The sequence below is a fragment of the Hylobates moloch genome, unplaced genomic scaffold, assembly GCF_009828535.3.
Source record: "Hylobates moloch isolate HMO894 unplaced genomic scaffold, HMol_V3 SCAFFOLD_13, whole genome shotgun sequence".
In the NCBI taxonomy this organism is placed as follows: Eukaryota; Metazoa; Chordata; class Mammalia; order Primates; family Hylobatidae; genus Hylobates; species Hylobates moloch.
In genome coordinates this window covers 11263927-11289307 of record NW_026652288.1, presented here as the reverse complement: position 1 = coordinate 11289307, position 25381 = coordinate 11263927, and the positions used below count along the sequence as shown (strand labels likewise).

The 25381-nt window shown below is 48.6% G+C and overlaps 1 protein-coding gene across 8 annotated transcripts in view; it reads right to left on the bottom strand.

Annotated features, from left to right (window-relative positions):
* LPIN1 (lipin 1) overlaps positions 1-25381 on the bottom strand; it is a 101387-nt gene that overhangs the window by 62285 nt on the left and 13721 nt on the right. For 3 of the 8 annotated variants that reach the window (XM_058426302.1, XM_058426303.1, XM_032172234.2), the window contains exon 2: positions 21568-21641. The exons of 1 other annotated variant lie outside the window; for it this stretch is intronic. In XM_058426302.1, the coding sequence (XP_058282285.1) occupies positions 21568-21576 (9 nt within the window). In that variant the 5' untranslated portion in view covers positions 21577-21641. Of the gene's footprint in view, positions 1-16334; positions 16409-16558; positions 16665-21567; positions 21642-25381 lie in introns of those variants that run through there. 4 more of the 8 variants (XM_032172231.2, XM_058426306.1, XM_032172235.2 and 1 more) reach the window with 2 other exon arrangements.

Sequence of the window (25381 nt, the reverse complement as noted above, 5' to 3'; positions counted from 1 at the left end):
GCCCACCTGGTGCAGTCCATGCCTGCCCACATCACTGTCCACTCTGCCCGGCTCTCTGCTCCCATCCTTCTGCTGTCACTGTGCCCTGCTGTGCTAACTGGCGGTCTCGACTGGCCCACAGCACTCACATCTTATCCCTGGACTGGGTCATGGCAGGCGGAAGTCCTCCAGCCCTCCTCTCTCCACTCCTTGCTCAGCTTCATGGGGTCACATCATCAACCCTCCTCTGGCCCTTCAGGGACGTGGCACCTCTCGGTGGCCATCCAATCTCTGGAGCCTCTTCTTTTCCAGCTCTGACTTATACTCTAGGGCTGAGTCCTAGACTCTCTTCTCCTCTCCCGTTTATTCACCTGATGCTTTGGCAGACTCGTGAAGCCACGTGGTTCCAAATACCGCCCAAACAGGAAGGATTTGCACGACATACCTTCCAGTCCACCCCGAGACCTCACCCCTCCTCCTAGTCCATACTGCTCCCACTCTTCAAGGCAACTATCCCAGGACACATGTGACCACACTGACAACAAGCCCACCTCAGGTCACCTACAGACTCCAGGAGACACCACGTGTGTGAACCTGTGGCTCACAAACCTGCTGTGTAGACAGGTTGGTTCTGGGAGCTTTTCCTATCATTCAGTGGCGCTGTGATATTATGATGTAATATGAAATATATATTTTTGTCTTCATCCCCAGATCTAAGCCAGAACTCCTAAACCCCTTAAAATTTCTAAGTGATCAGAGTGATAGGAATGTCTTTTGTTATGATATTTCGTTTTCCTCCCCTGCTCCTGAAATAGCTCCTTAGCTCCAGAGCAATTAAGGTGAAAGGAGTGTCTTCTGTCATTCATGATAAGCCCTCTTCAACCACACCAAAGTTTAATCAGAGGACTCTTGGAGGATGGGGGCTGGACCACAGCTGCCAGAGGAACAAATCCGTGATGAGAGTTGGTGCCTTCAGCCACTCCCTACCCACCCCCCACCCCACCCCCAACCTCCAGGGAGAGGGAGAGGGGAGAGAGATTAAGTGTAATCAATGGCCAATGAGTTAATCAATCTTGTCTGTGTAATAAAGCCTCCATAGAACCTGAAAGAAAGGGGCTCAGAGAGCTTCCAGGTTGGTGAACGCGTGGCAGTGCTGGGAGGCTGGGGTGCTGGAGAGGATATGGAAGCACCACCACTGCCCCCACCGCCTTGCCCTGTGTACCCTTCCCTCTGGCTACTCCGGAGTTGCATCCTTTATAATAAACCAGTGACAATCAGTAAACTGCTTCCCTGAGTACCGTGAGCCGATCCACAAAGGAATGAACCCAAGGAGGGGGTCATGGGAACCCCCGATTTATAGCCAGTCAAGCAGAAGCACGGGAGGCCCAGACGGTGACTGGCATCTGAAGTGAGGGACAGCTTGTGGGAATGAGCCCTTAACCTGTGGAATCTGATGCTAACTCCAGGTAGATGGTGTCAGAATTGAATTGAATTACAGGCACCCAGTTGGTGTGCTCCGAGAGCTGGAGAACTGCTTGGTATGGAAGAGACACACACACGTCTGGTGTCAGAAGTGTGTATGAGAGTAGAGGAAATTGTATGGTTTGTTTGTTCTTTTATGAGCTACATTCTTAAGGCCAAGGATAAAACCTTGGCCTTTCAAGTTAAAAAAACAAAATATACCTTTTGTAAATCTTACCTCAACCCCTGTGAAATACACAAAAGTGAGATCAGCACACCCATTTGCAAATGAGGCGCAAAAGTGGTCAAATCCCCTGCATGCAGGGGCTAGTAAGAACTGAGGATTTAATTCTAATTTAGAACAGGCCAGAGAACCAAAAGTCATGAATGATGCCTACAAAGAATGCAAGAAGCCCTCCCAGGTTCATTTTACAATTTTAAATGAAGCTGTCTGTACTGATACACCTCCTCTCTCAACCGAGGAAACAAGTCCAGCCCTTAGTAAACACTCACGGAGGAACACACATCTGCCTTCCTGTTCACCTGGGGGTAAACACTAGAGCCCAGCTCCCCCTTGATCTGTCCTGCTAATAAGTCACATAAACATCAAAACACACATTTTTCTAAGTTTACGAGTGGTACAGGTTTAACTTCATGCAAAAAAGGTGTGGTGCAATGGTTCCTGAAAAGATGTACAATATAAGAAATGATTCTTTGTAACCCTGATACTTCTTATTCCTTCCATGTTGAACTTAGATTTTAACGTGTGTTTGGTAAGAGAGGCAACCCTCTAACTCTAAAACTATGTGCAAGCAGTATTAATAACATCTTTGTACAATTTCTTTCATATACATTATCTCATGCTGACTCTCACAATACCCTGTAGGAATGCAGCCTTTCAGATGGTAAAACCAGAAGGCAGCCAAAGTGCAACGAAGATCGCAGGGCTGGTGAAGAGGGGCTCTCTGGATTGACACGCCCAGTTTCACCAGACTAGAACCCAGGTCTTTGGATTTTGAAGTGACCTCTCTTTCGGTTCTGTGAAGCCCCTTATGTCCCCCATCTCTCTGCCTTCATCACCCTTGTGGGTGAGCTATGTTTGTCACCGAATGATGAGACCACCTCCCCAGCAGTGAGGCCCCAACCCCAGGCCAGCACATCTACGAACTACTGTTGATAGTTTTTTACTCATAAGAAAAAGAAAGCTCGTAACTGGATAGCATTACCACATCTCTGCATCCTAGCCTCTCCTCTGTAAAGGGGGCACATTGGCCTGGGTGACCTGCAAGGTCTAATTCCAGCTCTATCCGTTCCAAGACAAAGGCTCCACTCCTTAGTTCTCAGCAACTGAAGAGGCATCTTTAATAATTGAATTGTTGCTCTGCTCTCTCGTTCTCAAGAACAAGCATCCTTGCCCCTCTTCAGTGAGCAAACTCAAGGTTACTGCTCAGAATCCAAGAATTTGGAAGCCAGAAGGGATCCTTAGTTGTTGTTCCAACGACCTCATTTTTTAAAAGTAAGCCCAGAAACAGGAAGTGACTTAGCAAAGCTCCCCCCATGGCAAAGACAGAGCCAAGACTACAATTTCTTCTGTGACCTTCCCACTGGATTGGTCTGGAGTATTTTCCTACTGCAAAGAATCAGAAAGTGCTTTGATATCCTCAGCTGTGGCTTTAGCTTAGATTAGTCGTGCTTTGATATCTTTAGCTGTCCACTCTATTGAATAACTTCTTTGCAAATCTGAAAATACCTCGATTTGAAAGCAGGAAATCTTCTCAATAATTCTCAACAAGTGACAGGGTCATGGGCTCCACCTGGCAGTCTTTTGTCTGTTCCTAGGAACTCAACATCTATACCCTGGGCCTGCCTTAACAACTAAGCACTGAAAGTTTTTAAAAGGGTGAATACCACCACCTCACATCTATTAAGATGGCGACTGTTAAAAAAAAAAAAAATACAGAATATAACAAGTGTTGGCAAGGATATGGAGAAACTGGAACTCTTGTCCACTGCTGGCGGGAATGTAAAATGTGGAGCCACTTCAGAAAATAGTCTGAATTCCTCAAAAAAATAAAAATAAAATTAGCTTATGATCCAGCCATTCCAGTCCTGGGTATATATCAAAAAAAACTGAAAGCAGGTCTCGAAAAGATATTGGCACACCCATGTTCATGGCAGCATTATTCATAACAGCCAAAAGGAGGCAGCAAATCCAGTGTGACAGATGAATGGAAAAGCAAAATGTGGTCTATCCATATCATGGACTATTACTGAGCCTTAAAAAGAAAGGAAATTCTGATACATGCTACTGTGTGGATGAACCTTGAGGACAGTAGGCTAAATGAAATAGGCCAGTCACAAAAGGACAAATGCTGTATGATTCTACTTACATGAGCTACCTTAGGTAGACAAACTCATAGAAACAGAAAGACTGATTACCAGGGGCTAGGGAGAAGTGGAAAACAGGGAGTCAGTGTGTGTTTAATGGGTACAGAGTTTCCATTTTGCCACTGAACTATACACTTAAATACGGTTAAAATGGCAAATTTTATATTATATGTATTTTATCACAATTAACATTTTTTTTAAGAATTGGGGAGAGAGAAAATTGTATTAACCAGAACTCATTTCAGGAAGCCAGGATATTATTTGGTTGAACAATTTCTTTGAAAGAGAGCTTGGGGTGGAGGGGGCAATCCCTCCCCCAGGAGGCACGGGAGGGACCATGCCCTTTAAGACATCAGGGTGGGCCCGGTCACCCCAGGCACCTGTTGCCTGGAGGGGTGCAGGCAGGTTAGAGGCAGCCAGGCTCTTCTTTCTCTGCCCTTCCTCCAAGCTCTCTTCAAAATACATCTTGGACAAATATTTAAAGAATACAAGAATGAACCAGCTGGGCATAAATTCCCAAATTTTACTCTCAGTTATGTTTCGAGTAAAAGGCTCAAGGAAGAAGCTAATTTACCTGAAGAAGTCAGACAAAACCAGCCAATCAATCCACCTCCCCATACCTGCCCGTTAATCTCATGACTGTCTTTGGTGTCAGTTTCCTGCTGTCTGCTAAAACACGTGATCAAGCACTGAGGGGAATATCTGCTTTAAAGAAGAAAGTATCTTAATTACCTCAAGGGTGACAAACGATAAACAAAACCTGCAGAAGACCAAACGGAAGGCTTCAATTTCCAGTGGAACAGCTTTCAGATGCCTGCTATTCACTCACCCCATACCAAATTCCTTTTAAACCTACTGACTTTAATCTCAAAATTTGGCAAGAAATATCAGCTTCACCTGACAGGATTTTATTTACCACTTGAAACAGGATTCTACAACCCCTAGTTCAAATGTTTTTGACGGAAAACTCAAGCCAAATCTTACAAATATCCTTTGGCAAGACTGGGTTTCTCTAACTGTGGAACTCAGAAAAGTTCTAAGGTTAAGAAACATGTAAGTTTTTTCAATGTGACATCTTCTAGCTTGACCTTCTGAAATAATGCAAATTTTCTGAGGTTATTACATCGCATTGGAATATCATCTTTCCAGGTATCTCTGGGTTAGAAACTGTTTTATGTTAGAACCAAACAGATAATACATCAAAGAACATAAAAATCTACAAGCACATTCCACTTAGAATTCTACTTATGACATTAATAATAAATAGCATGCTTAACTCATATAGCATCGATTATTAAAAATAAATATGGGGGCCAGGCACTCACGCCTATAATCTCAGCACTTTGGGAGGCCAAGGTGGGCAGATCACCTGAAGTCAGGAATTCGAGACCAGCCTGGCCAACATGGTGAAACCCCATTTCTACAAAAATTAGCATGATGGCAAGTGCCTGTAATCCCAGCTACTCGAGAGGCTGAGGCAGGAGAATTGCTTGAACCCAGGAGGCAGAGGTTGCAGTGGGCTAAGATCATGTCATTGCACTCCAGCCTGGGCAACAGAGCCTCCATCTCAATAAATAAATAAATTTATAAATAAATAAATAAATAAATAAATAAATAAATAAATAAATAAATAGATCTGAATTATTTTAGGCCATGCCCCTTAATGGACAATTCAGGAATCTGCTGTTCCACTCATTTATTATGCAAGTAAATAAAAGTGATTTTAATTCCCTTTCTATTTCCTTCAACTAGAACATTACCTAAGGCACGTTATCTGGGACATAACAGTGGGTCCATTTTCAAATTGTGGGTTTGCTCCTTGGAAATGAAATGATGTTATGGTAAGCAACATCTAATTATATACAAGACTGGCCGAGCAAATGCAAATGCAAAACTGTCTCAATAAATGCACTCTTACAATCCCCGTTTTTGTTCAATCTTTCTCACTGGTACTTTTCTTCCTACTCTCCCTTCTTTAAGAACTAAGTGGCCAGGCGTGGTGGCTCATGCCTGTGGTCCCAGCACTTTGGGAGGCCAAGGCAGGCAGATCGTGAGGTCAGGAGATCGAGACCATCCTGGCTAACACGGTGAAACCATGTCTCTACTAAAAATACAAAAAATAAGCCAGGCACGGTGGCACGCACCTGTAGTCCCAGCTACTCAGGAGGCTGAGGCAGGAGAGTCGCTTGAACCCAGGAGGCGGAGCTTGCAGTGAGCCGAGATGGCGCCACTGCACTCCAGCCTGGGCGACAGAGAGAGATTCTGTCTCAAAAAAAAAAACAAAAACAAAAAAAAACTAAGTGTCTTGCAGGAGCTGAACAATAATTACCCCTCAAATCTGGATTTCCACCTGCCTCCTCCGTTTCCTCCCCCAGCTGTCCAGGTATATGACCCCTTCATAAACACACCCACACAACTCTATCTTTCAGCCTCAACCTTCCCCTCAGCCCTCCAGCCCAGCCATCCAGGGCAGTAGCTTGATAAATATTACTGCCATTTGTCAAGTGGCTGAACAGACATCTGTCTACCAAGTGAGTCTTCTCTCCTTGAGGAGAGGGACGAGGCTTGCTCATTTCTGACGCAGTACCTGCCCCATCGCAGTGCCCAGGAGATGTCTGCAGTGCTACGTGGCCATGTTTTCTTTAACAACTTCCCACGTCTTCTTTGATGACATTCTGCAACACTTGCCAGGAGTCTAATCCCATGTATTTGAGTACCAAGCTAGGTATTTCTGGAATGATGTAACTGCATTAAATCTATATGGTGATTGATTTCCAAAAGCGAAAGTATTTTCTTGGTTCAGAACACTTTTCCTCCTGTATTATGGAAATAGAGGATCCAAGCTCCCTCAGTCCCACTCTTGTAATATTGAAAACCAGTGGGTGTCCCAGAGCAAAGGACCAGGGCTCAAGCGAAGTTCGTTGACCTCTGGTGACCATTTTGCCAAAACCAGGATGGAAGCAGTGGCAGGCAGGAGGATGTGGATGTGTTTTGTGACTGGGGTCTCCACTTACCCAGGAGACACAGATGACCTAGGGCTGTCAGGGGCCACGCAGCGTATGTGCAAGCCCCTGGTGTTTTAATGAGGAAGGAGCTGGCAGGTCGTCGCATAAACAGCAATGAGGAACTGTGCCAGAAGCAAATGAAAGAGAACTGCTGAAAACAAACTCGGGTTTCAGCACAGGCTAACCTTTGACTTACCTTTGAAAGGACCCTCAGAACGAAACAGAACTTGGGGCTCTCTGAGAAAACGAATCCTATTGCCTGTCTGAAGTTAAAGTGTTGTCTGTCCTGTCGATACAGACCCTGAGACTGATCCTTGTTTTCCTGGGGCTCTCAGGGGAGCCACAGGTCCAGCCTAGAGGAGTCGGACTCGGGAGGTAGGAATCCTCCAAAGCCCACAGACCTTTCCCAATGCCCCTTATTTGTTTGTGCTCAGAACACTTAGCACATTACTGCTAAGCCCCAGGGGAAAGGCCACGGGAACCTCCACTTTCCATAAAATGTATGAAACTCCTTCACATGTTGTAAGCACATCTGATCGATTCTAAACAAACCCGGGAAGCGCTCCAGGGCGAGCATCATCACCCCATTTCTGATGAGGAGCCAGGGGCACCAGGTTTATTCCAACATGACTGGAAAGTGAACAGAGAAGAATGGGGAGCCCAGGTTGGACTCCTAGTCTCCGCCGCTCTTCTCTGCATAGCACTACCTCCTCATCTGAGGTGGATAAATCCAGCATCAATGGGTGAGGCCCAAGTAAAGACAAACCAGTCATGTGGCTTTAGCAAAGCAGATGGCAACCATCTAATTCTAAACGTCAATTAATATTTAGCACGTGTTTACAGGGCATCCAGTGCTGGAGAGATCATCATAGATTATAACTGAAGTCTGAATTACAGAGAGGCAGTTTCAAATCCAGGGCAGAAGGCACAATCTAAGCTTCCAAAAGCTGGCTTACTAGAGGGAGTGAGCTCACCCTCAAAAGGTGCATTCAAAAAGTCTAAACCACCACTTGGCAAAGAGTTTACAGAAGTAATTCAAGAATCTGATGGGCTCTAACTTTGATGCTGAGATTCTGTGACCTGATGATGGCAACCTCATGAAATCAAGTCTTCATCTCAAGCAAGAAACTTTTATTTTTGGTCCCATCAAGACATTCCAGAGTGTAAAACAGCAAGATGCACCCACCACCCTCAAAGTAGCTTGGCAAGTCGGGGCATGAGGGGGAAAAGCACTAAAATTTAAAAATGAGAAGAAATGGCCGGGCACGGTGGCTCACGCCTATAATCCCAGCACTTTGGGAGGCCGAGGCGGGCGGATCACGAGGTCAGGAGATCGAGACCATCCTGGCTAACACGGTGAAACCCCATCTCTACTAAAAATACAAAAAAAAATTAGCCGGGCGTGGTGGCGGGTGCCTGTAGTCCCAGCTAGTCGGGAGGCTGAGGCAGGAGAATGGCGTGAACTCGGGAGGCGGAGCTTGCAGTGAGCCGAGACTGCGCCACTGCACTGCAGCCTGGGCGACTCCACCTCAAAAAAAAAAAAAAAAAAAAAATTAGAAGAAATGAAGAAGACAGCAGGAATTGTTCTCTGCCAGAGCATAAATTTCACAAAACAATGCTCCCAAACAAAATTCACTGTAAACAGTTTAAATAAACAGCCGTGACACCTAAGGGTAAGACTGAAAAGCAGAAATGACACAAAATTGGGGGTCAGAAGGCCTGGCTGTGAGTGTTATCTTCTGGCATTTACCAGCTATGTGTGTGGGAGCAGGGTATTAACACAATGGCTCTGACCGAGCCCACCAGGCTGTCATCCTCAGTGGTCAACGCAACGACTAGTTTGGAAGCGTCTTTGCTCCTGGAAAACACATGCAAAATCTTATTATTGTCATGACCTCCCGTAGGAGGTGGCTACAGAAGCAAGGCTCAGGGTTGGCCCTGATGTGACACCTTCCAAACTGCTCTCACCCACAGCATCACCACTCCCTGACAGGGCCTCTCAGAAGGTAAAGTCAAAAGCCGTTGTTCAAAACCTTCCCTACAACCCTTAAGGACTTAGAAAGGCCGAAACGCCCTCCTGGGTTCAGTCTGTGATTGAAGACTTCTCTAGCACTTGCTCAGCTCCAAGTGATTCTTCATTTCCTGGAGAGAAGCTACCCAAAACCCACTCACTGCCCAGAGCGCAAACACGTATCTGTCACATCTGCCCTCACGACAGGTGCTTAAAGGGCACCTGTGGGCTTCAGGCACATCCAAGAAGCCTAGTGATTCAAAAGCCAACCTAATATCAGTCTGGGATGGGGCCTCCCTTATCTGTGTTCCTGTTATCAGCAGGAAATTACAGCTCTCAGATACAGACCTGGCTGCTGCTCGTGGGGCCAACAGATCATGTCAGGACAGCTAAATGACCACCCCTGGCACCCTTCCTCTAGGGAAGGTACTGTCGGCTCCCCAGCTGGGCTTGACAGGGACGATTTTGGGGCTTCCTGCTCACTGCCCTAGCCGCCCTCCTCTGAGCACACTGCAGTCAGTGTCTCAGCATCTGGGGACTCTATCTGTGGTCCGCCCAGCACCGGATAAAGTCACAAACATCACGCGGTTACTGGTGTTCGCCGAGATCACATCCACCTTGGAGGTTTATGAGACAAATGAGGATTTTTCATCCAAAGCATTTAAAAACACAAAAAGCTTCTCAGAAGTGACCAAAATGGTATTATGACTAATAAGACTTGCATGAAAATGAAATTGATTTAGTGTTAGCTTCCTCTTGTACTTTACACTAACAGCAAAGAGGAAGTCTTTTCAGAGCATTGTGGACTGATACTTATGGCAGTTGATAAGGGTGATGAATTACCTGTGACAAAAGAGGAAGTCTGGCTCAGACTCAGGGTGATACAAGGAAAGGAACACAGACAGAAAGTCAGGCCACCTGGGCAGCAGCCCACGCCCTGCTGTAACTGGCACACACTCATAGGCATCCGCTGCCCTCTGCCAAGTCTGGACTGACTGAGTCCACTAGCGTCCCTGTGGTTAAACTGTCCTGGCCAGAGTGCCTTGAGGAGCTTCTTAAACAGAAGAGCACAGCTCTGCATCCATCACTACCTACCGGGAAATTGGGGACTTTCTTGGCATGCCAGAGTTCGTGAGACATTCCCACCCAAAACACAAAAACTCACTAGAAAAGCTGGAGGTGCTTTAAAAGGCCTGCAGGTCAGAGGCCCCGCAAGTCAGAGGCCTTTTAAAGGCCTTTCAATACGACCTGACAAAAGTGATGAAAGAGCAAAAACAGCCAGCCCTGGGGTCCCGCCACCAAAGCCACCAAAGCCCTGCCTGTGTTAGGCAGTTGAGAAAAATGTGCAGCTCCTGCAGCGAGCTTCCAGGGTGGCAAAGCAGCAGGCATCTCCTCTTCCAGCCCACCCCCACCCTGCTCATCCCCCTCCCCGCCCCAGGACAGGAGGGCGTTCCCATAATTAAGCTCATCTATAGAACTCCAGCACACAGCAGACGCTCCAAAGCATTCATGACCACAATTTCATACAGTTCCAGAAAGGACAGCACTGCCGACACTGTCAGGATGAGGTGACAGAGGTCACATGGTTTCTTGCCTCACGATTACATTAGAAAATTCCACATTTACTCCAAAATTGGCAGAATCCATCTCTGGGCTTCACAAATTGCCAAGAAACCCTGCTTTCTTGGAACTGCCAAAATTCAAAACCCCTGCCACAGCTTTCCTAACCCCACAATTTTTGCCAACACCAGCCACCTCTAGAAGATTAAGGTCAGTTTAAAATGGCCTCAGACTAGCTCAAAAGAAAAAAATGGACAAAACGTATCTTAGAGAGTTCACATTTGGCCAATAATATATGAGAGAGATATTCAACCCCATTCATAATTAAAGATACCGAAATCCAAAGAGGCCTTTCAGATGGCCCAAAATCAAAGCATTTCATTAAAACCCCAGGGCCCGTGAAAAGTAGGAGAATCAGACATCGTCACTCACTACTAATAGGGTCATAAATGGGGTAAGCAATGTGGCAATGCCTATCTTTTGGGGCACATGTTGGCAAACCCCAGCAACTATACCGCTGGGAACTGATCGTACAAATACAGTAAGATCTATGTACAAAAACAGTAACTGTAGCATTAATTGTAATAGGGAAAATTAGAAATAACTTAATATGTGTATGACTCTGGCTTAATAAATTATGGGCCATCCACATTGTAAAATGGAATATTATGAGGCTGATAATAAAATAGGAGAGAGGTAGCTCCATAAATATTAACGTGAAAATGTATATATAGAATGAAAACAGGTACAAAAATACTCATAATATGGACCCATTGTGGTTTTTTGTTTGTTTGTTTTGTTTTGAGACAGAGTCTCGATCTGTCACCCAGGCTGGAGTGCAGTGGCGTGATCTCGGCTCACTGCAAGCTCCGCCTCCCGGGTTCACACCATTCTCCTGCCTCAGCCTCCTGAGCAGCTGGGACTAGCGCCTGCCACCAGCCCGGCTAATTTTTTGTATTTTTAGTAAAGACGGGGTTTCACCATGTTAGCCAGGATGGTCTCGATCTCCTGACTTTGTAATCTGCCCATGTCGGCCTCCCAAAGTGCTGGGATTACAGGCGTGAGCCACCACGCCCGGCTGGACCCATTTTTTAAAAATTACATTTGTATATATTTTGGTATGCATAAAAAAAATTCTGGAATGAGCTACATACAAAGCAAGATTCACAAGATTCACCCCTGGGGACCAGCCTGGGAAAAGGAGGAAGAGATCTTCACTTTTTATCATAAATACTTCCCATAGTGTTGCTTTCTAGCTTTTGTTTTTTATGTCTGCATGTATTTCACGTCAATTATTAGTAACCTCAGAGAACTGGGAGTGAAGGATGGAAAACTCTGATCCACTCAGTCTCAGGGTCTCCCCATCATTGAAACCACTGAGACAGAAGAGGGTGCTGGACACGGGTACTCCTGCTTTGGAGGGAAGGTCAGATGAGTGATCACTCAGCTCCTCCAGCGCTGACACTTTGCAACCCTCAGATACAACCCCAGGTGACGCTTGTTCTCACGTTCCTGCCAAAAAATGCAAATGGCCTGGATAAAGGTGGGTGCAGACATCTAAATATGGTGTGACAACTACGCTGAGCAAAACAGCCCAAGGCTTTGATTCCCATCCTTTGGCTCTTAATTATTTAGCTCACTGATTAAGAACAGGACGTTCTTTTCCTTCAGCACACTCTCTCTACACATTTTCAAGAGCCCTCTGTCCAAATTCGTGTCTTGGTCAAAAAGAATGCTTTGCCCTTATAACTTTATTTCTGTATCACCCCCCCACCCCTACCACACCCCAGCAATTGGGAGGTGGGCAAATATCACCTGGATGTTCCAGGGCACCGTCCATTAGGAGACAATATACCTCAGCAGGTAAGAGCACAGGCTCTGGAGGTATTCAAATCCTGCCTCCAGCTTCCACTAACTGTGATCATGGACAGGTTACTAAGCTCTCTGCACTGCGGTTTCGCATCTATTTTATAAAAAGGGATGATATCAGCACAGCCACCTCATAGGACTGTTGTGAGGCAGTAAATGTAAAGTACTTTTCAAAGCACATGCACCAAATAAAAACCAGATGCTAATTCTGTGACCACAAACTGGTTCCAGACAAAACTCAGTCTTTGAATAACGTCTCTTGCCGGAGGGGACTTTGTATATATCACCTATTTAAATGGTACCTTCCCAAAAAGACAGAGGCAAAGAATATTACTGGTTAAAATGAATACAGAACTATCTGAAGGCTTTGCCTACGTTTCACATTCTCATTTGCCCAAAATCTGAGCCCGAGGAGGCCACCCCGAGAGTGGTGGCATTCTGGCATTGCACAGAGTCCAATGGCAGGACGTTCTTTTGCCAGAACAGTTGTCTGGGCGGGTGCCTTGTCTGGTGCCCGTTATCCTAAAACCCTTCTTGCTTGTTTCCTGTCTTGTAAACTGAAGACCTACGGCCTAGTGAGATCCATGAACGCAGAGGACGACTTCATCAAAGAGTGTGTGTGGCTAAGGGGACAGAGGGCAAGGGGAGAGGAGCAAGGGCTTCTAGGGAGCAAGGCTGGGGAGGGGAGCGGGGGCACAAGTGCGTGCCAGCAGGCAAATGGGGGTGTTGGTTGTGTCTCCCATGCAGGGTCTGTGCTCAGCTTTGTGAGCCAATGCAAATCAGCTCACACTCAGGAACAAACAGGCCTCCTTACAGAGCAAAGTGCCTGTTCTAACAGCCTACAGCTTTTTCTGGAAAGCCCCAGCATTCAGCATGAGCCGAAAATTCTAAGTTGTTGCAAGAATCACAACATTTGGTCAGTGGGTTGAAAAATCCACTGTAGCCATGACCCTGTAGCCATGACCACCGGTGTGAAAATGCTTCCGGCTTCTCTCCCGATGGAGCCCAGTCCTTCTGGTTCCTCCCGACCTCTCAGCTGGGAGTGGGAGCGGCACAACGCGCCCTGCATCCCTCAGTGTGCAGAACAGCCTGTGGGCCAGACACTGTGCTGAGGTTTTAAGACTCCTGGGCCACATATCTCATTGTGAAAAGTGTCAGCCTGGCCCCAGACCCAGAGCTTTCACTAGTCAACATATCCCTGGCTGCACAGACCCCACCCCAACCCCAGCTGCTAAGGGCTTGTTGGGGTGAATTACAGGTGGGGAGATGGAGAGGGGAAAGCAGTGTAAAGACGAAGAGGAAGGGAGGTCAGGGCACTTGCTTCGGACCCCAGCAGCCCCAGGGCCCAGGGTGGCCTCCTGGGGGGCACAGATTCCCTTCAGGCGCTGGTGCATCCTCTGATCAAGGAGCAGGGTGTGTCCCCTCGACACACAGGCATGAGCCCCTCTCTCTCCAGACCCTCACTCACAGCTCAGAAAGCAGACATTTCAGAAACAGCCATCCGATAGGCACCTGGGCCTCTTCTGAATGAAGGACCTGTGATGTCACTGAACGGCTTTGCTTGGGTTCATCCCAACTCTTTTTTCCCCACACACCCCATTCCAGTTTTAAATGAATGGGCTTATTATACAATACATTGGACCAGGGTTCAATAAAGTGTCAAAATTGTGACTTTGCCCTGCTCAAGGAACAAGCCCCAAAGCTGCTAGTGGGTGATTCCAGGGACTTCCTCCTCAGGACCCCTCAAAAGCTCCGAGCCCCCACGCCCGGGTTACCAGTGAGGAAGCGCAAGTGCAAACAGGTCGAACCACCAGCCTCGGTGTCCTGGCAGGACCTGACACATGGATGTCTCTCAGAATGCTCCAAAAGCTGCTGCCATGCATCCAACAGCCCCCTCCCACCCTAAGGAATAAGCTGCCTGTACTCCTCGACCACCCCCATTGGCAGGCTTGCCCAAATCAATTAATCTCATTTAGGTACCTTTTAGGCCTTGAACCCAGTACACAGAGGTCCGGAAAAGCCAACCGGAAGAGAGGTGGCAGGCAGGGGGAGGGAGGTCCCACAGGGATGATTTACAGTGCAGAGGCCGGCGTCAGCCAGGACTGTCCCAACCCCACAAAGAGCCCCTCCTCGCTGGCACCCTGTGGCACCTTAAAATCATAACCACCACAATGATTCATGGACCCCATATTATGTCCCAGGGGCTCTTTTTTATCTCAGTTAATTTTTACTACAATCCTGTGAGTGGGTATGATTATCCCTTCATTTTACAGATGAGAAAACTGAGGCTCAGAGGATTTAAGTCTTCTGCCCAAGTTCTACATCTGTGAGTGGTCAGAACAACAACTGCAAAGCCCAGTGCTCTGTGCCGGCCTCGGTGCCTCTCAGACCACGGTGGCCTCAGGACCTTCTTCTAAAATATCTTTTCATCTCCTGACCCTCCCCTGCCCTCTGTTCTGGGCCCTTCGTGCAGCTGACCAGGCAAAGAGCAGGAGAGCAGGGCCCACAGACTTCCTTCTGGCCGGGCCAGGCCAATCATCCCCACCTAATCCAGGGCAGGCTCCTCCTCACTCACTTCCAAGGTCCCCCCCACAACCAGGAATCCCTGTGGTCTCTCACCTGAACCCTCGGGTTCTCTCCCACACCAGAAGACTCAGCAGGTCCGCCCCTTGTCCCCCTGTGCTTTTCTAAAGGAAAGGAACAGCTGATAACCAAGACCTGGGTGGATGAAAGTACTCGCTCAGGGTCCCACAGAGCTTAGGCAGAGCCCAGATCCGAGCGTAGACCTCCCGACCTGAGTGCCAGGGCTCTATCCAGGCCTAGCTCCACAGGACCACAGGGCCCCACATGCAAACAGGAATAATAAACGCCAAAACACACAATCCATGCACAAAAACACTCAATAACAAATGCTGGCAAACGTGAAGCGCTATCAAAGTATAGAAACATAAATCCAACTGTTACACCTTTCAACAAGAATCTGGGAGCAAGAAAAGTGTTCATGTGTGGATGTACTTATTTCTCAAATACTATACATTCCTCAATTGCTTACTTTCATTCATAAGACCCAAATTACAGAACAAAGGATAAACAGTCAATCTCACAATCACTACCCCTAGACCACCATACCACAACACCCCCAGTTAAAAAAACGGTTACAAGCTTTGATTTCCCAAAACACTTCTATCCTGTGGGAAACTACTGGGTTCTAAAACCTCTCCAAATTAATACTCCCAGTTGTCTTAACTGGTTTCCTGCTTGCTGATCAAAAACAGGGTTGACATCTGCTTTCTCCAGCAACTACTGACCACACAAATTACCTACTCTAGCTCCACAGCACTTAAGTTACTCCCAAAACGTTACTTCTCATCCTGCATTTTCCTGGCCTTCCCCGTAATAAAATTATGTGCAGGAGCAGCTGATGGAGCTCACTAGGCCTAGCACCTCCTAGGCTGCAAGAAAGGTGCAGAGGCCTCGCAGGGGAGAGCTGTAATATGAGAACCGGGATTCCAACCTGCGCTCAGCCTGCCCTGCCGCCCGGCAACTGTGTGACCTTGGGCACAGAGGTCAACCTCCCTGAGCCTCAGTTTCCTCAACTGCAGCGCTGGAATCCTAACTCCGAGGGAAAGAAAGGCTCTCATCCCAGTCCCCAGCGCAAAGCTGCGGATGATCGCGCAGAGTCAGGACGCACCCGCGCCGGCCGGCTAGAGCTGGTTCCCGCGGTTCTGGGACTGCGCGGCAGCCCCCCGTGGCCCCTACGCCGCTCGAGATCAGCCAAGCCGGGCCCACGCCCGGCCTCGCGGCGCGCAAGGAAAGCCAGGCCCGAGGGATGCTCGCGAGGCCCTCTCGGCCTCCGGGGCCTGTTTCCCCGCCTCCCTCCCCCGAACCACTTCCCGTAGAGGGCCGCGGGGACGTAGCCCGGCCGTCGGTCCTCGGGCCCCCGGGGCCGAGCCCCCGCCTCGCCACGCGCCCTCAGCGCCCCTGCGCCGCACCCCGCCCCGCCTAACCCGAGGCCGCGGCCCCTGCTCCACAGTGGGAGGCCGGAGGCGGCGGCTACTCACCGAGCGGCGCCGCGCGTGGCCGCCTTTGTATGCAAACACCCAGCCAGCCGCCCGCTGTCAGTGCAGCTTGCCTTCGGGGGCGGGGCAGGGGCGGGGGCAGAGGGTGGGGGCGGGGCAGGGGCGGGGCAAGCGGGGCGGTGCGAGGGGGACTCGGGAGGCCCTGGTGGCCCGGCTGCTTTCAGGGCCCATTGGCCGGCTCTGCCGGCTCACCCCTGGCCGCCTACCTTAGCGTTCCTGGGGATGGGGCCCCTTAGGCCGCCTTTCTGATTTTCCTTTCCAGAGCCAAACTCGTGTATTTCTTCAACACTCCGACTTGACCTATGCCGATGACTGGGGGAGTGAGGACGGAGGGGTACAGAGAAAAGGCAGCCAGGTAAATGTCCAGGTAAACCTCCCAGGGCCTGGCCGCGATCACGTCGGTCCTTTGGGTCCCGCTCATCATCAGTGGCGGGATCTGAGCCGGTCCTTGACTTCACTGACCCTCGCCCTTCGTTTCTTCCACCATAAAGGCGCAATCACGTTGACCTATCGCCATCTCTTCCTAGCTTCTCCACGCCGGGCCACCCCTGTCCTTCATCCTGATGGTGACAGCGTCCACTCCTGCCTCTGCCAAGCGGTGGTCCAGGTGCGGAACAGTGGCTCTGAACAGGAGGGACAGGCAGCTCCCTGCGCCTCTCCAGCCGGGAGGCAGGCGGCAGATAAACAATGAGCCACATAACATCTGATGATGAAATGATTTCCACCAATGGGAGGGTGTCACATTTGAACTGAAACTCTAAATGACAAGAAACACCTATGTCTCCAAAGATGGGGGAGGAGGCAGGGCTTTCTGGAGAGCAGAAATGGCAGGTGCAAAGGTCCTGGGGCTGGCGCTGTGGGCTGGAGGGAAGGCAGGGGCCAAATATTCAGGTCTTGTAGGCCAAGGCAAGGAGTTTAGGTATTATTTAAATGTTATTCCAAAACAATTCTTTTTGAGACAGGGTCCCACTCTGTCACCCAGGCTACAGTGCAGTGGCACAATCTCAGTTCACTGCAGCCTTCACCTTCTGGCCTCAGGCAATCCTCCTGCCTCAGCCTCTCAAGTAGCTGGGACCACAGGTGCATGCCACCACGCCCGGCTAATTTTTTAAATTATTTGTAGAGACCAGGTCTCCCTATGTTGCCCAGGCTGGTCTCAAACTGCTGGGCTCAAGCAGTCTTCCCACCTTGGCTTCCCAAAGTGCTGAGATTACAGGTGTGAACCACCACGCCTGGTCCAAAAAGAATTTTAAACCTGGGAATTATATGATCTAATTTACTTCTTTAAAAAGTCACCCCTCCACTCCATAGAAAATGGACTGCAGGAGTAGAAGCCAGCAGACAGGTGGCACTGCAGGGAACCAGGAAACATGATGGTGGCTCAGATTGCAGGGGCTGCTCAGCGAGAAGTGGAAGGACTTCAGAGAGATTTGGAGGCAAAACCCACAGGCTTGCTGATGAGTGGAACGGGTGGAGGTGTGTGATGCAATACTCAAAGGCAAGTCTCCATGTAGAGATTGAACCACTGCTCTGCTGAGATGCAGAGGGCCAGGGAGGAGGCCAGCTTGGAAACAGCATCGAATGCGGCAGCTTAGTGAATTGGATAAGCCAGCCAGCTTGAGATAGACATTTGGGGGCAGCTGCTTGGAGAGCTTTGTCCAGGGACGCGGCTCCCGTCCATCTGGTCAAGTGTGGACATGCTCCAGCTGGACTTGGGGCAGCTCCTATCTAGGTGGCCTGTCCCATGCTGACATTGCAGAAGTGGGAGCTACACAAACAGAATCTTGCAGTTTGTAGGTAAACTACCTCCACAGGGGTTTTCTCAGAGACTAGAGTTTCAAGTGCATCACAGCTGCCCAAAACTGCTAAGGTTGCAAGGCCCCAGAAGGAAGCCCTCCTGCACCCTCCCCTCCCACCTCCAGGGAGGAGCTAGCCTGGGAAGAAGTCTACCCTATGTGGAAAGGCTTTCCAGGAAGCCAGTCCAACTTCAGGCCACTTAAGTTTACTTTTTGTGTAAAATAAGTTCATTATTCAAATGTGGAGATGGGAGGTCTGAAAATATAGGACAATTCAACTCAAAGCCCTCATTCTGAAAATGATGAGCCTGGGGACCCAGCAGGGCTAGAGTCAGCTCTGATGAGCAGGATCTGGCTGGATTCAGAGCAAATTAGGTCCCACTGCTGCCCAGCCTACCACCTTGGGGAAGGCCAAGGGTTGGGGGGAGCCTTTTGTACAAACAAGCAATGAGAAGAAAACACTCACTAGATCACACTGCACTCCCAGGCGATAAACCAAACTGGACTTTCCAAAGCCCTGGCACTTTTGATCCGGCACTGGCTGGAGTCCCCCTGGGAGGGCCCTTGGCTGTGCTATGGGCAACCAGGCCTGACTGAGCAGTGACTCAGCCAGGAGAGCTGAGGCGATCCCCCTGGCCAATCCCAGGACCTAGCCACACTCGGAAGAGGAGAAAGAACTCCAGGGATGAGTAATCTTGCTCTAGCTGACTGGAGGAGGAAGGAGGGGCTGAGTAATGCCTTAGCAAAGCCAGCACAAGCATCCTGATTCTAGAGGCTCAGTCTCACAATCCGGGAAATGGGCTGCAGGTGCACATGACACAGATCTGCTTTGAGGATGAAAAAGGCATCATGGGAAGCTGCTGTCACAGTTGCGGGGTTGGAAGATTTTTCAATTCTAAAACCCCGTAAGTTGAGGAGTGGCCATCCCAGAAGGATCTGTTCACTGCTGAGCCCAGCTGGTGACAGTAGCTGTTGTATCCCAAGAACTCTGAAGTTGTCCAGATCAACCACCTGCACCAGCCCAGAATACGTGGGGCAAGGTAGGTGGGAAGAATGAACATCCCTCTTCACGGGTGCCCTGCGAGCTACTGTAGGAAGGAGAAACGCTGACTGATCCCCCAGTACTCTGAGCATGGTTAGCTCTGTAACTGCCCTGGCAGAAAGGATGCCAAAGAGAAGACAATGAATTCTTCCTCCAGGGGCGCAGACTTTTATCCCTGGCACCAGTGCCTGGGGCTCCAGGGAAGGGAGGGCATCTCCTCGGGGTCTAAGGCCACTCCTTGGTTGGGGGCCCCTCACGAGGTGACTTTGTCTTGGGCACTCTTTTAAGAACCAGGTGGAAACCAGGGGCCACCTGGTGCCACTTCACTACCTTGGTGGCAGGGAACAGAGCAGCCTGGGAATCCACCCAAGGTGGAATGGGGCCCCTGGGTGCTGTGGCTGGCTGAGCAGGGCAGTTTCATGGGGAAGAGGCAGGTGTAAAAGGCCCTGGGTTCCGCAGGGAGAGGACAGTGATCCTCGGAGAGCGAACAGCTGGAACCAAAGCACAGAAGGTTTTGACGGTCACCCAGGCTATCCAGAGGCCCACTCCACAGTTAGGGCGGGGCTCACAGATTAGAGTTGAGGCAATAGGAAGTGGCAGAGTGATAAAGGCTGGCAGCTGGCCACACAGGAGCATCTTGGAGGCCCTAGGCCGAGCACTGGGGGCTCCAAAGGTGAGCAGACCAGACACAGTGTCTGTCCTCAGGGAGTGCACAGTCTGGGTTGTGATCGCGTAAAAGCTGTCACAGTGCTCCAGGCCGCTGTGAACTGAAGGGCCGTGCACTGATGCAGGATTTGACCTGCCCTGTCCCCACGCAAGAGGATTCACCTGACCTTGGTGGCCTGAGCAGGCACCAACCTAGGCAAATCTAGGCCAGGTGCCGAGGGGCAGAATGAACCACGGCGCCAGCCAGCAGCACGCGCACAGCAGTCAGGCACGCACAGGTGCTTCAAAGAAGGCCCGTGGCTGGCCGCTGGTGGGCGGGGGAGCTCGGGAGCTCACAGCAAGCCCCATGCCTGTCTCCCACTGGATGAAGCCAGAGGGGGTCTGGAACACCCTTTCTCCTCTGGTCAGATTGGGAACAATTCATAATGAGCGGGGCTAGGACACAGAACAGCAGAGAGGCAGGAAAGAAGAAAGAGACCAAGGTGCGAGGAGAGGGCAGGGAAAGAGACCTCAACATGACCAGGGACGGGAGGAGAGAACTCCATTACTTAGAAACAGTGGCTGCTATGCTGGGAAGTGTGGACTGTTACAGTGGGCTCTGATTCCAGGAGGAACAAAAAGATCCCACATATCACTGTTAGTCAGTCCTCTGAGTCGCCATGACCTTGCTAAACAAGTGTGGGGCTGTCACAGCCTTAAGCAGCACATCTCAAGTCTCACATTCCCCAGTGCTAAGAAACCAGCTACACAGAATGCTAAGGAGAGCTCAGAAGTAGAAAACCATTAAGAGTCCCCCTTTCCTTAGATAGGAAAACTGAAGCCCAGAGAGGCAAACAATGGGCCAGTATGTGTCTAACTTATCTAAACATAGAAAAGGTATAGTAAAAATACGGTATTAGAATCTGATGGGAGCACCATCGTATACACAGTCTGTAGTTGACCAGAACATTGTTACGCGGTGCATGACTGTAGATCTTCTCATTAATAATAGGCAACCTGGTCAGGTGCACGAAGTCTAGGGTTCAGAATCCAACAGGCTCAAATTCAAGTCCAGCTCAGCCACGTGGCTGAGTGCCGTCTGAACCTCAGCATCCTCAGCTGTTAAAAAGAGATAACCAACCCCATCTCAGCAACTTTGGGTGGAAATTAAATGACATATATTGGGATCCAGATAACCAATAAAATATCAAATTACTTTACCAGTTCAAGCTCTTACCACTCAGTGTTTGCATAGACTTATCACTGACAAATGAACTCAGGAGTTCAGGAGTTCGAGACCAGCCTGGGCAACGTCCTCACCCAGCTAATTTTTGTTTTGTTTTGTTTTTGAGATGGAGTCTCGCTCTGTTGCCCAGGCTGGAGTGCAGTGGCGCAATCTTGGCTCACTGCAAGCTCCGCATCCCAGGTTCACACCATTCTCTTGCCTCAGCCTCCCGAGTAGCTGGGACTACAGGCACCCGCCACCACACCCGGCTCATTTTTTGTATTTTTAGTAGAGATAGGGTTTCACCGTGTTAGCCAGGATGTGTATTTTTTTTATACAGACAGGGTTTCGCCATGTTGCCCAGGCTGGTCTCGAACTCCTAAGCTCGAGTGGCAATGTTTGGAACCAATTTACACAGTTCTTTTCCTTGCAGTTGCCAAACAATATTATTTATCTAATGGTCATAACACCTTAACAGTAATAGAACTACTGAACAGCAGTGCTTACTATGCTCATGGATGAGGTTTCTAGTTGTCTTCTATTAAGCAGGTGGCCTTGAATTCTGGCAGCTCACGCTTCAGAGTTACCTGTGGACACACGACATCGTTCACAAAATGTTATTTTTCTCCCCAATGTCTCTCGAGAATGAAAATGACCAGGCCATCCTCACGTTCTACAGAGGTTAACCCAGCAACTTAGGGACACAGCTGGGGCAGGACTCCCGGGCTCCTGGTCAGTCCCTCTATGGGGATGCTAAGCCTCAGGGCTGACATCTCTTAGCTCTGCCTTCCAGGAGAATTTCACAGGGGCTCCCATTTGCGCTGCTGTGAAGGCCATCCTGCTCCTTGTCAAGCCTGTCTTTTCCCTGGCTTGAGGAAGATCTCTTTCGTGCCCAAATTGTGAATAAGTAAACTGGATGCAGCATCTCTGATTGCTCTGGGAAGAAATTTATGAGAAGTGCCTGAGAAAAGTCATGACTTTATGCCTCTGCTAAGCAACCTGTTGGACACTGCTTGGTATATACGGCTAAGTGGTTCCTTGTTCAGACCTGCTTCCTCTGATTAGCAGCCACAGATCTTCTGGGTTTGCACTTGTTTATTTCTGTTTATTGTCATCTCTGGGAAGATGGCTTCAAATTTTTTATCCCCCAATTTAACCCCATATCAATTGAAAAGAAGATCTTTTTCTTTCTTTCTTTTCTTTCTTTTTCTTTTCTTTCCTTTCTTTCTTCCATTTTTTTTCTATTTTTTTTGGAGATAGGGCCTCACTCTGTCACCCAGGCTGGAGTGCAGTGGGGCGATCTTGGCTCACTGCAACCTCCACCTACCAGTTTCAAGTGATCCTCCCGCCACAGCCTCCCAAGTAGCTGGGATTACAGATGAGTCCCACCACACCCAGCTAATTTTTGTATTTTTTTTTTATAGAGACAGGGTTTAGCCATGTTGCCCAGGCTTGTCTGGAACTCCTGAGCTCAAGTGATCTGCCTGCTTCGACCTCCCAAAGTGCTGGGAAGTTATAATTGAAGGGTGTGATGGTTAATTTTTGGTGTCAACTTGACTGGGTTAAGGGATACCCAGATAGCTGATACAGCATGATCTCTGGGGATGTCTTTGAGTGTGTTTCTGGTAGCGGTTGGCATTTGGATCAGTGAACTGAGTGAGGAAGGAAGATTCATCCTCACCCATGTGGGCTGGCCTCCATCCAATCAGTTGAATTCCTCGATAGAACAAAAGGGCCCAGGAAAGGCAAATTCGCTGGGACACCCTCCTTCTCCTGCACTTGGACATCAGCACTCCAGGCTCTCCAGCCGTTGGACTCTAGCACCTGCACCGGTGGCTCCTCAGGTTCTCAGGCCTTTGCACTCAGACTGAGCTATGTCACCAGCTTCCCTGGTTTTCTAGCTTGCAGACGGCAAATCAGAGGACTTCTCAGCCTCCATAATCATGTGAGCCAATTTCCAAATTAAATCCCCTCTCATTTATCTATATCTGTATCTATCTTATTTGGTTGTTTCTCTGGAGAATCCTGATACAAAGGGTTTACATTGAATGTCATTCGCATATGGTTATATAAATAGTAGCTGTTTTAACACCCTCCTCTAATTCTATCATGAATGTCATTTCTGGATCTGTTTATATTGATTGATTTTTCTCCAGATCCTAGGTCATATTATCCTGCTTCTTTGCAAGCCCAGTATTTTTGTTTGGACACGGGACATTGTCGGTTTTGTACTGTTGGTGGCTAGATTTTATTATATTCCTTTAAACAGTGTTGTGCTTTGTTCTGAGATGCAGTAAAATTACTTACGATTAGTTTGATCTTTTTGAGGCTTGATGTTCAACATTGTTACGGCAGATCCAGAAGAGCCTTTGTTCTAGGACTAATTTGTCACCTCTTTGAGGCAGTTCTCTTCTACTTTTCTCCTCAATGTCCTGAATTTTAGGGGGTCTTCCCAGCCTGGCTGATGGAAATGTAGTTTTTGTTGCATAAAACTTACCTCAAAACTTAGCAGCTTGAAACAACAAGTATTTATTCCCTGCAGTTTCTTGTGTCAGGAATCCAGGAGTGGCCCAGCTGGTGGCTCTAACTCAAGCTCTCTCGTGAGGTCGCAGTCAAGGTGATGGCTGGAGTGGAGCCCTCTGACTGGGGCCAAAGGATCTGCCTCCAGGACGGTGACTCACATGGCTATAGCCAGGGGTTCCATTTCTTGCCTCATGGACCTGACCAGGCTGATGGAGCAATACAGCTTCTGGCTTCCCTAGAGGGGCTGACCCAAGAGAGGGCAAGCAGGAGCCACAAGGCTTTCTACACCCTAGTCTCTAAAGTCACAAACCATCACTGTCACTTTCACCACATTCTCTCCTTTAGAAGCATATTAGTAAGCCCAGCCCACATTCAAGGGAGATAGGAGTAGGCGCCTCTTTTTGAAAGGAAGACTATTAGATAACTTAGGGATCTATTTCTATGCTGCTCTCACAGACACACAATATCCAGAACGATTTCTGGAGATCGTTCTGCCTGCAAGCTCCTTCCTTGGTGGTTTCCGCACATTCATGTGCAGACCAGTACTCAGCTGAAGACTCGAAGGCACTCCTTGCAGATCACTGAACCATTCTCTGTGGCTCCTTCTTCTGCAGATCTCTGCCCTGCAAATTCTAGCTCCCTTGGCCTCCCGGAAGCCCACACTCCATCTCCTGAGCTGGGCAGGCCCTCAGGCTCTGTTTGGGCTCCCTCTTCGGCACTGCTGAGCTGGACACTTGTGAGGCTGCTCTTATTGCTTCCCCTCTCCCAGGAATCGCTGTCCTGTTCTGACTATTGTCCAGTGTCCACTAACTGTTATTTCAGATACTTGTCCAGCTTTCTGGCTGTTTTTAAGACAGGAGGGTAAACCTGCTCCCTGTTATTCCATCAGGACCAGAAGTGGGACTCCCCAGCAGCGGTGCTGGCTCCTGAAAATGAGTCAGCAGCCATGCAGCAGAGGGGAGACTCACACCCTCCCCTCTTGTTCTTTTTTTTTTTTTTTTTTTTAATTATACCTTAAGTTCTGGGATGCATGTGCAGAACGTGCGGGTTTGTTACATAGGTATACACATGCCACGGTGATTTGCTGCACCCATCAACCCGTCATCTACATTAGGTGTTTCTCCTAATGCTATCCCTCCCCTAGCCCCCCACTCCCCAACAGTCCCCAGTGTGTGATGTTCCCCTCCCTGTGTCCATGTGTTCTCACTGTTCAACTCCCACTTATGAGTGAGAACATGCAGTGTTTGGTTTTCTGTTCCTGTGTTAATTGGCTGAGAATGATGGCTTCAGCTTCATCCATGCCCCTACAAAGGACATGAACTCATCTTTTTTTATGGCTGCATAGTATTCCATGGTGTATATGTGCCACTTTTTCTTTATCCAGTCTATCATTGATGGGCATTTGGGTTGGTTCCAAGTCTTTGCTATTGTAAAAAGTGCTGCAGTAAACATACGTGTGCATGTGTCTTTATAGTAGAATGATTTATAATCCTTTAGGTATATACCCAGTAATGGGATTGCTGGGTCAAATGGTATTTCTGGTTCTAGATCCTTTAGGAATCGCTACGCTGTCTTCCATAATTGTTGAACTAATTTACACTCCCACTAACAGTGTAAAAGTGTTCCTATTTCTCCACATCCTATCCAGCATCTGTTGTTTCCTGACTTTTTAATGATTGCCATTCTAACTGGTGTGAGATGGTATCTCATGGTGGTTTTGATTTTCATTTCTCTAATGATCAGTGATGAAGAGCTTTTTTTCATAGGTTTGTTGGCTGCATAAATGTCTTTTGAGAAG